Source organism: Garra rufa, chromosome 21 (genome assembly GCF_049309525.1).
Source record: "Garra rufa chromosome 21, GarRuf1.0, whole genome shotgun sequence".
Taxonomy (NCBI): Eukaryota; Metazoa; Chordata; class Actinopteri; order Cypriniformes; family Cyprinidae; genus Garra; species Garra rufa.
In genome coordinates this window covers 13,279,263-13,296,741 of record NC_133381.1, presented here as the reverse complement: position 1 = coordinate 13,296,741, position 17,479 = coordinate 13,279,263, and the positions used below count along the sequence as shown (strand labels likewise).

Genomic DNA, 17,479 nt, shown 5'->3' with positions numbered 1-17,479 from the left:
TTTTCATAGACATTATATCTAATTCTTTGACAGCTAATCCAGTAATCTTTTCATTCAATTATAATGCTTTCATTAATAATACAAAAAATGGCCGCCTCTTTGCATGTGGACGTCCCCGGAAGGGTGGAATTATTGTTTTTGGATGTCTGCAGCTGTAACCTTGAAGGATGCAATTTCATCTGTCACTTATTTTCCCCCATCTAGACTGTATCAGGATAAACTGTAACTCCAGTAAGTTAACACTCAAGTTTCATTTTGCTCCTAATGATTCTCTTGTTGAAACGAATGTCTTGTACCTTTTCCTCCATTTAGTCAAGGAGAGTTTGCGTCTAGTGAAAGGGTCAGTTGATGCGTCTCTCCAATCACGATTACCGCGATTATAAACGGTGGTGACTTAATAATCATGGCTTGTTTTGATGGCCTGTAATTTAGCTGTCATGTCAATCTATTTCTTACCCGATTAGCATCTTTTATAGAAAGGTCTTAATTTGTATTTAAAAGTTCTGAACTACTTTGTTTTTACTGTCTTTAGTAAGGAATGCAGTATTTGAGTTTAAAGTAGTGCATGCATTAATACAAGATATTATTGTGCATGCTGAAATACAGTACGTTATATGTTTAATTATTCTATTAAGGCAAGGTTGCAATAACTACAGTTTGTACAGGATTTAAAGTCACATTATAAAGTCACCACATATCAACCTTTTTTCCTAAAAAAATAAATTGTAATACATTTGCATACAGAGAATGTAAAATCACTAATGTTAATGACATCTAATTTCATATTCTTATGATATGATGCAATATGGTTTTGTCGTGTTTATGTTTAATGGTTTATATGTTTGCTGGGTTGGTTGTATTTTAAGTCAAACTACTGCAATTAATTTTAAGATTATTAATGTATGGCGTGATACACAAATGATGCTAAAAAGCACATTCAGTTCAGTTGTTATCTGAAGTTCTTGGAATTTTCCTTCTAAGAAATACAGAAATGTCTTTGTTTAATACTACACTTTATTTAGCCATGATATTTTGTTACTTTAGTTTTGTGTACTATTATACTATCATTAAAAAAAAAACATTTCTACAGAAAAAAAAGCTTTTACTCAAAAATAGGTCTTGAATTCCCTCAATGACAGTGACAAACTATAAAAGTGATATCATATTGGAGATATATATATATATATATATATATATATATATATATATTTTTTTTTTTTTAGGGGTCAACCGAATATCAGTGCAGATATTAAGCATTGTTATGGTTATCGGTATCCATCATTTCAAAACCAATTTGCAGATAAGATAATTGAAAGCGGTTGTTGTAATTTTTGTTTTCAGGTGTTGACCTATTATCAGCCTGGCCAATTATCGACACCAATATTAAGCATTTTTTGGTTATCGGTATCGGTCATTTTTAAAACCATTTTACCGATAAAATTATTTAAAACAGTTGTTAAAATTTTTGTTCTGAAACATACATAAATGTCTTTGTTTAATACTAAACTTAATTTAGCTATGATATTTTGTTACTTTAGTTTTGTGTACTATTATACTAAAGAAACAGTTTTGGCAAAAAAAAATGCTCTTACTTAATTCTCTCAATGACAATGTATTGATACAAACTATAAAGGGGATATCATATTGGAGAAATATTTTGTATAATTTTTTAGGGGTCGACCTATTATCAGCCTGGCCAATTATCGACACCAATATTAAGCATTTTTTGGTTATCGGTATCGGTCATTTTTAAAACCATTTTACCGATAAAATTATTTAAAACAGTTGTTAAAATTTTTGTTCTGAAACATACATAAATGTCTTTGTTTAATACTAAACTTAATTTAGCTATGATATTTTGTTACTTTAGTTTTGTGTACTATTATACTAAAGAAACAGTTTTGGCAAAAAAAATGCTCTTACTTAATTCTCTCAATGACAATGTATTGATACAAACTATAAAGGGGATATCATATTGGAGAAATATTTTGTATAATTTTTTAGGGGTCGACCTATTATCAGCCTGGCCAATTATTGACGCCAATATTAAGCATTTTTATGGTTATCGGTATCGGTAATTTTCAAAACCGATTTGCCAATAAAATAATTTAAAGCAGTTGTTAAAATTTTCATTCTAAGACATACAGAAATGCCTTTGTTTAATACTACAATTAATTTAGCCATGATATTTTGTTACTTTAGTTTTGTGTACTATTTCACTATTATTAAAAAAATCTCACATTTCTACAGTTTTGGCAAAAAAAAAACCTGCTTTTACTCAAAAATAGGTCTTGAATACTCTCAGTGACAATGTTTTGATATAAACTATAAAGGTGATATCATATTGGAGAAATATTTTCAAAAAATTTTTAGAGGTCAACCGATTATCTTCCTAGCTGATTATCGGCGCCGATATAAGCAGTTTTATGGTTATCTGTATCGGTCATTTTTAAAAGCTATCAAGCGATAAAATAATTTAAAATAGTTGTTGGAATTTGTTTTCTAAGAAATACAGAAATGCCTTTGTTTAATACTACACTTAATTTAACCATGATATTAATATAATTTTTTGGGGGTCGACCGATTATCTGCCTTGCCGGTTATCGGCACCGATATTAAGCATTTTTATGGTTATCAGTATCAGTAATTCGTAATTCAGTAATTCGGTTCAAAATATTGGTTATCAGTCTCTTGATCTGTAGTAATCGGCTTTGGCAATAAAACACATATCAGTCGACCCCTAATTGTTTTAAATAAAAGAACACTATGAACTAACTGATTTTCCCACTTTGAAAGGTAAGAATGTCTAATTGCAATTGTCTTATATTGGCTATGTATGTGTATGAATAAGGACTCTATAAATGGCTTGCATGCCTTACTGATCTTGACATCTGCATGTAATAGTTGTTTGTTCTAGAGCGATTTCATATGTTGTTTATATGTGACTGCTTAAATAGTATTCTTACAGTGGTCTGATAATAGAAAGGTTGGTTTAAAATAAGTTGTACAGTAAGTTACTTTAGATATGAAGTGTTTGATGAGCATTGGTGATGTACTAGAGAGCCTGGCCCTGCTGGAAATGTACCAAGTTAACCAGTGACCCACAACTACTCCTCCATCAGTCATTCTGATCAAGTAGCGAACACTCACATCATGCTAGATTAGTCTCATATCCCTTTACCTGCACCAGTTCACACTTTCCATCATTGAGATTAATATAATGCCACTAATTATAATGATGTGCTTATCAGAGCTATTAGTTCTTCAGCTCCTGCTACAAGACCTGCATTTTTAAAAGCTCTAAGAGTATTACCTGCATACAGCAGTGGAATCTGTGCAGAATACTGTTAGATTTGTGCATTAGTGTGACCCTGGTAAGCTGACGTGAGATTTTTGTGCTTTCAACATGGTAATTGCTTCTGTGGCCTTTAATAGTTGTTCTGCTTAGTTATTATTATGTTTTGAAACTATGACAATGTTACCCTTTCAGAATAAAATCTAAGTCGCAATTCTAGAGTAGGGCACAGTGCACTAGGTATTGTTTTTGGCATCAGTGTAGGAATGATCTAATAGACATGACGAATTGTCAGTGATGGCAGATTGTGAGCTTCACGTCGGTCAAAACACATTTATGTCAGTGCTGAAGAGGGTGGAAGGTAATATTCTTTCTCAGGAACTACCGATAACTGCATGCTGGTAGGTACATAACACAATTTCCCAGGAGCAAAGAGATTTTGAGGGATGTGGAGCGTGATTTTATAACACGCCCTGAGCTAAATCCAAAACACCTCACTGCTTTCCTCTGTGACTACTTAACTCCTCAAATGTATTGCATCATAAAGAGTATATTGCTTTCTTGTAAATCAACTCCGATTCTGACTTTAAAGGTGAAGCATTTGATATCTGTATCACTCGTGCTACCAAGCGAAATTGCAAAAAGATTGACCTTTCAAACAAGTTTCCCATATTACACTCCTATCTGTCAATGGTTTGCCAACTTATAGTTTCATATTCACAACTGGGATACCAAGAACTTTGTCCTTGAGTGGTGCATCAAGACCTTTTATGAGTAAAAGCCATTTTACTTTGCCATTTTGAAGTGATTATTGTAAAAAACAGAGGACACAAATTTAGCTAATAATTTTAGCTTTATGTTAAAGCTTATGTTTATGTGTAATATTCAAAAACATCTGCACCAAACCTCTGCTTTCTCTTTTGTGTTAACCATCTCAATGAGAAAAATAATCAGTTTAACCAGATTTGCCACATGGTTAGCATCACATTTAAAGTAACAAAAAAAAGTGTTCACTTTTTATCATAGAAAACAAAGGTTTGGTCAGAGACAATTCAGGTTGGCATTAACGTTTCATGACCGTCGTTCTCAGGCAAAGGACCAGAGACACTGTATGCCGGACAAAAACTCAATGATAATGAATGGCATACTGTGCGCGTGATCCGGAGGGGCAAAAGCTACAAGCTAACGGTTGACGATGACGTAGCAGAAGGTACTATACTTGGTCCTCAATCTGAAAGACAACACAATTCTTGATGGGTTATTTAATGTGAGAAGCTATAGATGATTCAAGCCTATTCATAAAGCAATTTTGTTGCAAGAAACTGCAGAAATACATACTGTATGTGAGAGTTTGATAAATTGTGGGAACCTTCTTCAGTTGTTCTCATTTGAACACTACTTTAGTGTTTCATAGCAATAAAGTACATATTTTTGATTCAGGTTTATTGTTTCGCTGACATAATGTAGAACTCGTTCTGTGTAACCAGTAGTTGGAGAGCCTGACTCAGGGTTTTAGTCTATGATCGCATTTTTCATGCCTGTACAGCAGTGTAATATTGTTTGAGGGTGTAGTATAGCAGCATCTTTTTTCTTGTTTTCCTTTCCAACCTGCTGTGGTTTGTAGGTCAGATGGTGGGCGATCACACCCGGTTAGAGTTCCACAACATCGAGACGGGCGTAATGACCGAGCGCCGTTTCGTCTCCATGATCCCCTCCAGTTTCATCGGTCACCTGCAGAGCCTCAAGTTCAATGGCATGCTCTACATCGACCTGTGCAAGAACGGTGATATCGACTACTGCGAGCTCAACGCTCGCTTTGGCATGCGCTCCATCATCGCAGACCCCGTGACGTTCAAGTCAAAGAGCAGTTACCTGAGTCTAGCAACCTTGCAGGCTTACACATCCATGCACCTTTTCTTCCAGTTCAAGACAACCTCTGCAGACGGATTTATCCTCTTCAACAGCGGGGATGGAAGTGATTTCATCGCAGTAGAGCTGGTGAAAGGGTAAGCCTTTTGAAGAAATAGCCACTTTATTTCGTTTTTTTACCTTGCCAGTTAGTGTTTACAAGGTAGACAAGCGGCTTCAGTTAACACTTAAGAGGAAGACCTAGATTAAAACAATGTCATCTAGCATTTCAGACAATGAATTTTATCAGCATACAATAATTGAGGGAACTAATCCAGAAATCTTGTGAGAATGTTTGAAATGAAAGAGAATTCAGGTAATTACATAGAGAGACAGACATATACGGATAATTGTTTTGATGAATCAGAATTGCGATAAAGGCCTGTAGTTGACTTTTTTTCTCAGAAATGTTAGAGACAAACTTGCAATTGTAAGAAATGAAGTCAGAATTGTGAGATATAAACTTGCAATTGTGAGTTATGAAGTCAGGAGTGGAAGATATAAAGTAGCAATTATGACTTTTTTCTTGCAAGATTTCTTGCAAAATTCTGACTTTTTCTCAGAATTGCATGGAATAAACTCACATTTGTGAGAAATCAAGTCAGAATTGCAATTCTGACTTTCTCGTGTAATTTAACTTAATTGTGTAATATAATAATAATAATAATATTTTTCTCAGAATTGCGTGATATAAACTCGCTACACTGCAAAAAATGCTTTTCTTACTTAGATTTTTTGTCTTGTTTCCAGCCAAAATATCTACAAATTCTTGAATAAGGAAGGATTTTCTAGACAAGTAAAAATAATTTTCTTGTTTTTAGTAAAAACAAGTCAAAATTAAGTGAGTTTTTGCTTAAAACAAGCAAAATAATCTGCCAATGGGGCAAGAAAAAAAATCTTATTTCAAGAAGACAGCTAGATTATTTTTCTTACCCCATTGGCAGATTATTTTGCTTGTTTTAAGCAAAAACTCACTTAATTTTGACTAAAAACAAGACATTTTTTTTTTACTTGTCTAGAAAATCCTTCCTGATTCAAGAATTTTTAGATATTTTGGCTGGAAACAAGTCAAAAAATCTAAGTAAGAAAAGCATTTTTTGCAGTGACTTTTTTTCTCAGAATTGTGTAATATAAACTCGCAATGGCAAGTTATAAAGTCAGAATTATGAGATATAAACTCACAATTTGGACTTTTTTTCTCAGAATTGCATGGAATAAACAATTGTGAGAAAAAAAGACAAAATTGTTAGATAAACTCTGACTTTAAGTCAACTCAAAATTGAGATATATGCTTGCAATTCTGAGAAGTCTTTTTTCCCCTCAAAATTGGACTTTATAACTCGCAATTAAATTTATATCTTACAATTCTGAAAGAGTCCAAATTGCAAGTTTATATCTCACAATTCTGGCTTTATAACTCGAAATTGTGAGTTCATATCACACAATTAAGTCAGAGTAATATAAACTCGCAATTCTGAGAACATATCTGACTTTTTCCCCCTCAAAATTGGACTTCATCATTCGCAATTGCAGGTTAATATCTCACAATTCTAAAAAAAAAAAAAGTCAAAATTGTGTGTTTATGTCATGCAGTTCTGAGAAAAAAGTCAGATAAAAAGCCACAATAACCTTTTAGTTTTTTATTTAGTGGTGGAAATGGGCTTCCATAAATTTCACATAAATATAATAGCTTGAATAACAATAATTGTAATGATATTTAGAATGCATCTGTTGTAGTCAAAAGATGTCGCTATTGTTAAAAATGTACTTAATTATTTTTTTAAAAATTATAAAAAAATATCAGGTACTTAATCATAAAAAGTAATGCCAACGAACCATATCAGTGATTATAAGGTATTGTTCAGTCTGAGTGGTATCATTTAAGATTTATCCACGCCCTTATAAAAAGTAAAAAAGAAATTGTGTTTCCATTCAAAGTTGGCAGTTCTTAGCAATAATAAGCCAAGAGACCATTTCATATCAGTTTGGTTTGTTATACAAGTGAAGTGGAGAATAAATATGGATTTATCCACAATGAGCACATCTCAAATTGACATGTTTAGAAAACTGAGAGTTGGAATGGAATATAATACAGCCGTTCTACTCCCCTACTGTAAACTGAACTTCACTTTCCTGTCTTGTAGGTACATACATTACGTGTTTGATCTTGGCAACGGGCCCAATGTAATCAAGGGCAACAGTGAGCGAGCTCTTCATGACAACCAGTGGCATAACGTTGTCATCACTAGAGACAACAGTAACGTCCACACGCTCAAAGTCGATGCCAAGGCAGTGAGTCAAGTCGTCAATGGCGCTAAAAATCTGGACCTTAAAGGTAAACCAGCTAAAATGTATATATTCTCATGTCTCAATCACAGTCTAGTCACTACTTCATTTACCTTGGTATCTATTGCTTCTGCGTTTCTGCTCAGGTGACCTCTACATTGCTGGATTGGGGCCCAACATGTATAACAACCTGCCGAAACTTGTGGCCTCCAGGGACGGTTTTAAGGGCTGCCTGGCATCTGTAGACCTGAACGGACGCCTTCCTGACCTCATAAACGACGCCTTGTTCCGCAGCGGTCAGATCGAGCGAGGATGCGAAGGTACACCCACTTACAACTCTAGCTCGAGGAGCCCGTTCTTTCTCATGAATGCAAACAGTAGTTCCACCTCCACCTCATTGAGCCATCAGTCCATCTTTCTCACCCTGCTTGTCTCATCTCTCACCCAGTCAGCTCTCTGTTGAGCCCACTGGCTTATTAATACTCTTATTGGCCACATTGGTCATGCTAGGATCAGCCAAGTCTTTGTTTGTATGAATTAGTGACATTTTTACAAACCTACCTACTGAGGGAATATTTACATTGCAGTATTTTGAGTCAAGATGGAACTTCATGCATTTGATCTGATGTGTTTTGACCGTAAACCATTAAAAATAAAACAAGAATATGGACAGCTATTAAGTCATTCTGATACATTTGTTGTAATATATATATACAGTACCATTCAAAAGTTTGGGCTCAGTACGTTTTTTTGTTTGTAAGAATTCAATACTTTTTTTTCGGCAGGATTGCATTACATCGATCAAACCTGACAGTAAATAAATAAATAAATGCTGTCCTTTTTGACTTTCTATTCATCAAAGAATCCTGGGGAAAATAATGTTTCACGGTTTCCACAAAAATATTGAGCAGATCAATGTGATAGTGTCATGTGACACTGATGACTGGAGTAATGCTGAAATTCTGATTTTTCCATATCAGAAATAATATATTTAATATATTTTAAATATTTAAACAGTTATTTTTAATTGTTATTTTGAATTCAAAGTTTTTACTGTATTTTTGATCATATAAAGCAGCTTTGGTGAGCATTAGAGGCTTATTCCAAAAACCTAAGCTTTTAATTGGTAGTGTATATGTGATATTTTAAAGATTTAAAAAAAGTTTTGAATATATATTTTGGATGGGAGTGAAATGAACTTAACATTAGAATATTGTGATATAATTACATAACGTCTTTGTGCATTTGACTAATATCATACTTCTTATTCCATACCATCTTACATCAGAATAAATGCAATTTAAAATACAGATAATGTAAGAGTTTTACATTTTAACGAAAGCTGTCAGTAAAAGGAAAGTGCAGATATTATGGTCATATAACCAGCATCAAAGCTTCAATCATAACAAATGATTGTATGTTAAATGCCAAATATGTCCAAAAGATCAGAACACAGATCACTTAAGATCCATACAAGAATATTTCTTCACTTACTAATATCCATTTTCTTATGTACATGAGATCTCTGCCATATTTCAGTGCATGTTAATGTCTTTGTTTTCTTTACATTATTTGTTTGTTTGGCCTTTTACTTTTTTGTTCTCTTGTTCTTTGATTTATTATAGTCTTGTTTGCGTAAAACGTTGTGTAGAAGCATTTATATGACCTGTCCATCCATCACAAAATTAATTGTCCATCACAATTCCATCATTCATCGCATCTCAATGTTGTCTTGAACAAAAAAGCCTCCTTTTATGTTGAGTATCCTACATGTTACGTTTACATGTTGTTGAACCAAGAATAAAATGGTCTCAATCTAAATCGTTTGGTCTTTTGTTGTATCATCTTCACGTTTTGTTGCACGAGTCCATTGTGTGAGTGTGAAATGTCAATGTCAGCATGCTTGATTATCACATACTGAAGTCTGGGATTGCTTTCCAAAGACAAAAGGCTACTAGTTAATGAACACCACAGGCTTTAACAGATATGCAAAATGTATTTTCCTCTAAACTAATGCACATTTAATGGTTTAATGTCAAAGCATAAACAATTTAAAACATGCAAACCTTGTTTGTTTGGGTGTTTTTTTCCTTCTTCAATATCAGTGTATATCAGCAAACCATAAAGATATGATTTCTCAACCATTTTTATAGCTGCCCTTTACTGTTAAAGCTTTCAGAACCTATACAAGGGCTTTTCACACTGCACTTAACCCTGGGTTATAGTCGTTCTAAGCTTTGCTTTTAACCCCAGATAAAGGTACGTTTCACAGGCTTAACACTTCTATGAAACTGCTATAGAGAAGGGTTATTCATGTTCACAATCAGTTGTTTCAGCGTTTAAGGGGAAAAAATTCAAATATTGACAAAAATATTTAAATTGGAGTGAAGAAGCGTTTCATTCTAACCTTTATCCACCTTATCCTTCAACGCAGAAATCACCTATAGGCGAGATTTCTGTTTCATTAGCCGCTATAGGGAAAGAATAACATGTTTAGTAAATGTGTTCATAAATAGGATAATAGATTCAAATAATATGGTAAGACACACCAATTTGCAATATTAAGTAGTAAAAATAGACCGGAAGCCAGTCACATTTAGAAATGGCCGCGGCCAATCTTACCGGGAAAAATAAAGTGGATAAAGACCTTTTTCCTGAACGCGAAAGTCACATCTGACTCTTAACCTGAAGAATGCTTTGCATTTCCGGTTTCTAGTGTTTCTAGTCAAAGTAGCTATATTCTGAGCTGTTAATCTAATGTTAAACCTATTCAAATGTTTTGCACATGGCTCTATAGCGCCATCACTTTGCAATGTGGCAATGACCGTCATTTGTCAGTGCCTCACTCCTCAAAGTTTAATGAGTGTGTAAAGGACACGAAGCTGCCGACCTTAGCTACATTAAAAACAGATGGAAGCTATTTGAATGGGTTCCTATGGAGACCGGAACAGAAGAGCATCCAATCTGACGTTAGAATTTGTAATGTCGGCGCTCAAAGTTTACTCAGAAAAAAGGTCTATACACTGTAAAAAGTTTTCACCAGTTTCAACTTAAAAACTTAGGTTTAGCAGCTGCATTAAAATTTTAAGTTAAATCAACTTAAAAGTACAAGTAATTTCAACTCATAAGTTAAATCAACTTAAAAGTACGTCATTTAAATGAATTTTATTGTTGTGAGTTGAAATGAGTAGCAGTTTTAAGTTGATTTAACTTAAAATTTTAAGGCAGCTGCTGAACTTACGTTATTAAGTTGAAACTGGTGAAAACTTTTTAAAGTGTATAGCTACTAATGAACGGGAAATTTCAACAGTTTCAACTTGAAAACTTAAGTTTAGCAGCTGCATTAAAATTTTTAATTAAATCAACTTTAAAGTACAAGCAATTTCAACTCACAAGTTAAATCAACTTAAAAGTACAAGTCATTTTAACAAATTTTATTGTCGTGAGTTGAAATGAGTAGTAGTTTTAAGTTGATTTAACTCAAAATTTTAAGGCAGCTGCTGAACTTACGTTACGTAAGTTGAAACTGGTGAAAACTTTTTACAGTGTAGGGAAATAATAACAACGAGAAGAATAACACGTCCAGTAAGCATAAAACTGTTTGCACTACAAACCAATGTGTTCATAAATAAGATAATACATTCAAATAATATGGTTAGACACACCAATTAGCTATATTAAGTAGCAAAATGAGCTAAAAAATAGACCGGAAGCCAAACACATATAGAAATGTCTTACCAGAAAAATAAGATGGATATAGCTAAAAAAAGTAACGTCTATCCAGGAAAGAATGCTAGGTCGCTTTAACGTTAAGGTTAAAGGGATTTCGGAATCAGGGTTGCCAAGTCCACGGTTTTACCTGAAATTGGGCTACTTTTACACTGTTCCCGCAGGTTTTTTGAAGTGCGCTGCTCCGGAATATGATTTTGACGGAGAGGGCGTCTGAGGAAAAACCGCGAGGTGAAAAAAAAACATGGTTGGACTAGTTGGACTGGTTTTGTGTCGCAGACCTGGCAACCACGTTTGGATGTACAGTGTGAAACATAAGCTTATGAATTAATTGTTAACCCGGGTAAACTATAAGCAGTGTGAATAAATTAGGATATGACCTAGGCTACTGCAAGTGTGAAAAGGCCTATTGTGAGTTTCAAGTTCATCTTTAACATTTAATTCCACGTATTTTCAGGACACAGGCTACCACCAGATCGTCTGACATAGCCGACGTGCTTAAATGCACATGTTTACGACGTGTCTGTCATATTTCATAAGCAGAGACATACGCGACACCATTTGAATTCAGTTCTTCATTTCATACATGAATAGAACAACTTTGTGTGTGTGTGTTTTACGTTTATCTCTCCCGCACAGCATCCAAAAGTGAACGTGAGTAGGTTTTTATGTTCACAGCCCAGCATGAAAGAAACATCACTCTGTACTGTACTGTTTGTGCACAGTAAAACTGTAAGCCGTGTATGGAATGGCTCCACGATGGCAACAGAATTCTTTGCTGGTTCATATGGCAATGAATGCGCCATTCTGTTGTAATGAAGCTTTTCATCCACCAGATGGCAATGATGCACCTGTGCTTAGGAAGGCAAGGGCTCGATTACATGCTGCAGCAATGCAGGGGAACATTTTGTTTTCACAGAACGCAACATCATTAAAATGTCCCCTCTCTAACCGCTTGCTTTATATAGTCTTAAAAGTTTCTGTTGATTTACGTTAGCATTAGCGCATTATCATGCCCATACTGTGCATTTGAAAATCATTTTTTGCTCTCAGAAGAGTGGACTAGAATAGAATATGCAAATGAAGCCTGATTTTTCTGCATGTTTATTGGCTGAATATATTTAAACTGTAAATGAGATCATTTTAGAGGCACAATTCCATCAGCAAACTGCAGTTTAATTTACTTTTGTTGAGTGCCATTACTACTTTCAACCCAGCCATGCTGAATCAACCCATCAGTTTCATGACTGTTGTTATAGTTTCTAAAACACGGTCAAGAGTGCGAACCCTTCCTAAGAATGGTAAAGCATGCCCTGTTAGTAAAGCCATAGCTTTATTAACAGAAGCCATCAACCACGTTCTTACCTGTTTGATTGTTTTCGCTTTTCTGTTTCTTGCTTAACAAAGTTGGTTTCACCAAAGCAGATCTACAAGGTATATAAGGTTCAATTCCATTCTGAGTTCGGCTGAAAGCTGCTGTTTTGTCTTGTGCCGGTTTGTTTTGTACTCTTCCCAATACCCAGACATAAAGCGGACACTAGCTGGTTCACTGTAACAATGTCTTGGTATAAAATGGTTCACTTCTTTCCAAAAGAAAATGCCCTTGTGCTTTTACTGAAGGTCGTGAGACTTGCAAAATGAGAAGAGAAAAGTAATGATTGCAACTGAGAGTCTACATTAATAAACCATGAGCCCTCCTGTATAATTAAGTCCCCACGTTCTGTTTTGCTGTATCTTGTCTTGTTTCTTTTTTTTAACGCTAACGACGTTCAGCTGAGAGAGGAATCTGGCTTAGGAGAATCCATTAAGTAGCTCACCATGGGTTACTTCTCGCTTGTCTTTAGACACGCTGAACAGCAATATGATTAGCAAAATAATTAATAGAATTAGCATGAAAATCCATCTGGAAATGTCGGCACGCTACCGTAGACTTTAAACTCCGATAGCGTCCCACAGAGCACGCAAACTCAAACAGATGTGATTTTCGCTTTATTATTAAAGCGACATCACAAATAAGAGTGCTTGCTGTTGAAGTGAATATCATCACAGCTGAGGGTAAATCATTTATATTAAGTCACTAACGTTTTCGACCCACTGCCACCCCGTATTTGGAATATTTTACTCCTTCATTGTTGTCATTCCTGTTATGCAGTACATACAACTTATTAAAAATAAATAAATGAGTGCACCGGGGTTGCAATTTTAGGACTATAACTACTTGTGACCCTGGACCACAATATATAATACAATATAAGATATAAAATCATATATACACTAGTTACTTTTTAAAATGTATGGTTTGTTAGGATAGGACAATATTTGGTCGAGATACAACTTGAAAATCTGGAATCTGAGGGTGCAAAAATCTAAATATTGAGAAAATCGTCGTTAAAGTTGTCCAAATGGAGTTCTTAACAATGCATATTACTAATCAAAAATTAAGTTTTGATATATGTACAGTAGAAAATTTACTAAATATCTTAATAGAACAGGATCTTTACTTTATACCCTAATGATTTTTGGCATAAAAGAAAATTTTATAATTTTTTGGCTATTGCTACAAATACACCCATGCTACTTAAAACTGGTTTTGTGGTCCAGGGTCACAATTATACAATGGCAAAGAAATTACAGAAACTGGAATAGAAAAAAAAAAGAGTTAAGTTACATGGATGTCAGATTTATTTATTTATAATATTTAACCAGTATTTGGTTTCAAGAGTCTTGAAAACATTTTGAGTATATAAGGGAAAAACGGGGAAATTTAATAAATACAATTCCTCATAAATAGGCATTTTATTATATTTTCCAGTGTATTTGATCTGGGGTTCACTTCACTGTGATAAAACACAATTATGATTTTCATTTTTAAACATAAGTTTACTATTGTATTGAGTGCATTAATAGCCTACTTACACTCACGTTTAAAAGTTTGAGTCCAGTAAAAATGCTTTTTTAAAACATATTATAGTTTTATTCAGAAAGGATGCATTAAATTAATCAAAAGTTTACATTGTTACAAAATATTTCTATTTCAATTTAATATTACTCTTTTGAAAGTTCTAATAATCAAAAAATCGTGAGGAAAAATGTAGCAGCTTCCACAAAAATATATTAAGTAGCATAACCGTTTTCAACATTGATAATAAGAAGAAATGTTACTTGAGCAGCAAATCAGCATATTAGAATAATTTCTGAAAAATCACGTGACACTGGAGACTGAAGAGTAATGATGCTCAAAATTCAACTTTGTATCACAGGAATAAATTACATTTTAAAATGTATTCAAATAGAAAACTGTTCTTATAAATTGTAATAATATTTCAATATTACTGTTTTACAGTACTTTTAAAAAGTATTATAGACTATAATGGGAATATGACAATTAGGGATGTGCCCAAATAGTGAATCTGTATTCGGAAAGGCATGGAAAACAATGGGCGCGTTCTACGGAGCCACTAAAGGGACATGGTTAGCTGATTGCTAGGGGCCTGTTATATTAGCCTATATATAAAATTTCACTTACCACATAAACACAGTAGGGAGAGACGACTGATAGGACGATGGCGAATGATTTGCAGATCCTGATCACCACTGAGAAAAACTTAAATCCTGTAAAATTTGTGGTAAGTACTGCCATTCCATAGAAAACACAGAGTAAGTGTGATGATCTCGAATCTTGAAACGGACATCGTGTCTACAGCGGACGCGAGCAGCGCGACGCGACGCGACAAAATATAATAGAACCTATTATGCTGTCCACGCTGGATGCGGCGCGACACGGCAAATATCCGACAGTAAACTGCTGCCGCATTCTATTTATGTCGTGCTCAAAGAAAGTTCAAATGATTTGCAATGTCGCTTTGTCGCGTCCAATATAGACAGAGCTGTTGCGGCGCGACGCGAAAACTGTCGCGTCCGGTGTAGACACGGTGTAAAAGTAAAAAGCTGTAGCACGCATTCACACGCGATTTCAATGCCCCGCATAATAATATTTTATATACAGTATAATTACCCAATGATATAATTGCGATAGCAAGCATTGTAATATATTTTTCCTCTTTTCTCGTGTTCATTCCGTAAAACACAATTTAATTTCTAAATATGGTATTTGGATTCAGGCATATCCCTAATAACAATGTACTGCATAATATGAATGACCCTTATCAGCACTCTTGAAATTACTATTATGTATTTCAATTGGTACAGAAACTTAAATCAAATATGTCCACGTCTGAATTTAAAGGTCAGCAAAGGCTACATAATGTGATGTTTGACCATATCCCATGTAAATATGTTAATGTGCTACTGTAACAAGGCTGAATTGATGTGAATGGAAAAATCAGAGAGAACTATGTCAAATTCTCTCTGATTTTCCATTCGAAATCCTATCCGCATTTTTGATAGTCAACAAATTGGGGTGAATCATTTTATGTTGAACTTTGACGTAGTACTGAAGTTGCACTTTGCGTTGCACAGTAAATGCGCTTTTAGCCTTCTTTTCTCCCCGTTTTGTTAAACTAAAGTTTATGTTTGTGGTTAACCTCTTGTATTTGACAAGAAAAAATGCACTCAAAGCCAGTTTCTTTGCAATTATCTTGTTTCCACGGTTAATTCAGGGGGAATGCATTCACCCTCTTGCCTCTGAATTGGGTAATGAGCTCTATTGTTCTTGCTGCATTCCCTCAAAATGAACCCAAGTGTGCCAAAACACAAGATGTGTTTGGAACACGCTCAACTCGATTGCACGTGGCTGGTGTGCACACTATTGTTCTTAACATGTGTAACAATAGTACCTACTGGACTGTGTACACATCTCGCTCTTAAATGTTGTCATTGACCTTTGTTCCTCTGTGCAGATGTGAGAAAGTTCATGCTTGGCCCCGTGTCTGAATCTACTTTTTGTAACAAGCCATGTTGAATATGTCTATGATGTTTATTACTAAACTCCAATTTATAGGGAATGCCACGTCAGCTTTCGGGATGTTTTTTGAGTACCTCTACTAACCCAAACTGCATGTGTACTGTTACACACACCTGCATGGCACCTTAACAGCATGACGGGACGTTTGCCCCCAGTATTACATTGCTCTGCTTTGCCACCATAGGTCCTAGCACTACATGCCAAGAAGACTCCTGCGCCAACATGGGGATCTGCATCCAGCAGTGGGAGAACTACACCTGCGACTGTTCAATGACCTCCTACACGGGGACGCAGTGTAACGACCGTAAGTCACCCTCCGTCCCGTGCAGTTTCCACAGTTTCCTCTCTTTCTTTTGTGGAGTTCACTCTTCGGTTCACTCGTTTACACAGTTTTAATGATCACAAGGACCCACTCTATGAAAGATTAATTGAGCACGCTGTAATCTACATAGCAAATGTTTCACAAACACCAACAGCATTTGGTTGCACAAAAGCTCATGAGTGTACAAACACACACACACACACACACACACACACACACACACACACACACACACACTCTGCATTCATGTTCTGAAGACCCGTTTGAAGACGACAAAGGTACGTGTTGTTTTCTACTTTCTGATGCTGGTAGAACATGCTGTATTTGACTACATACTTGGTTAGAATTATTTATATAATTATTTATACATATATTATGGGTATTTTATATATCAGAAGTTCATATTTTAAAGCTCTTTTAGTAATTTATTAAATTATTATTTATTTTAAATATATACAATTTTATTTTTCATTTGTAAAAGAAACTAAAACTAAAAGGAAAATTTGAAAAAAACTGTTTAATTGCTGAAAAAACTGAAACTTCGAAAAAGAAAATGAAAATATAAAATTATTTTTTATTAAATATTGGATTTAGAGAGGCAAAAGTTTTTAAACACAGAAATAATAATAATAATAAAAAGTAATAGGAATTTATAGATATATGATTTTTTAAACAACATATTTAAAAATGTCATTTTAAGTGGCATTTATAGAAATATATCAAAATTATATTTTAGGAAAATCTATTAAAAGATTTTATTTTATTTTATTAAACAACTTAAAGAAATTAAAATGTACAATTAAATAAATTTATTTTTTATTTTTTTATTTATTATTATGAATTTTACGAAATGTATTTACAAACTACATAATAACTATGAGAGAGGCAAAAGTGACCCAGAAAAAGGTTTGAACACTTTAAACACATTAAACAAAATCTATCTATCTATATATAAAAATGTCATTTCAAGTGGCATTTATAGTAATTGACTAAACAATTAGAAAAGTTAAAGGTT

At 34.3% G+C, this 17,479-nt stretch overlaps 1 protein-coding gene across 15 annotated transcripts in view; it reads left to right on the top strand.

Annotated features, from left to right (window-relative positions):
• Positions 1-17,479, top strand: part of nrxn3a (neurexin 3a) — a 384,050-nt gene that overhangs the window by 122,986 nt on the left and 243,585 nt on the right. For 7 of the 15 annotated variants that reach the window (XR_012341101.1, XR_012341100.1, XM_073826837.1 and 4 more), the window contains exons 11-18: positions 205-231; positions 4,386-4,505; positions 4,920-5,301; positions 7,348-7,538; positions 7,636-7,809; positions 11,858-11,872; positions 12,626-12,652; positions 16,327-16,446. Coding sequence is in view for 12 of the 15 variants with exons in the window: in XM_073826837.1 (XP_073682938.1) it covers positions 205-231; positions 4,386-4,505; positions 4,920-5,301; positions 7,348-7,538; positions 7,636-7,809; positions 11,858-11,872; positions 12,626-12,652; positions 16,327-16,446 (1,056 nt within the window). In the remaining 3 variants the exon portion in view is untranslated. The remainder of the gene's footprint in view (positions 1-204; positions 232-4,385; positions 4,506-4,919; positions 5,302-7,347; positions 7,539-7,635; positions 7,810-11,857; positions 11,873-12,625; positions 12,653-16,326; positions 16,447-17,479) is intronic. The other 8 variants (XR_012341102.1, XM_073826839.1, XM_073826838.1 and 5 more) reach the window with 3 other exon arrangements.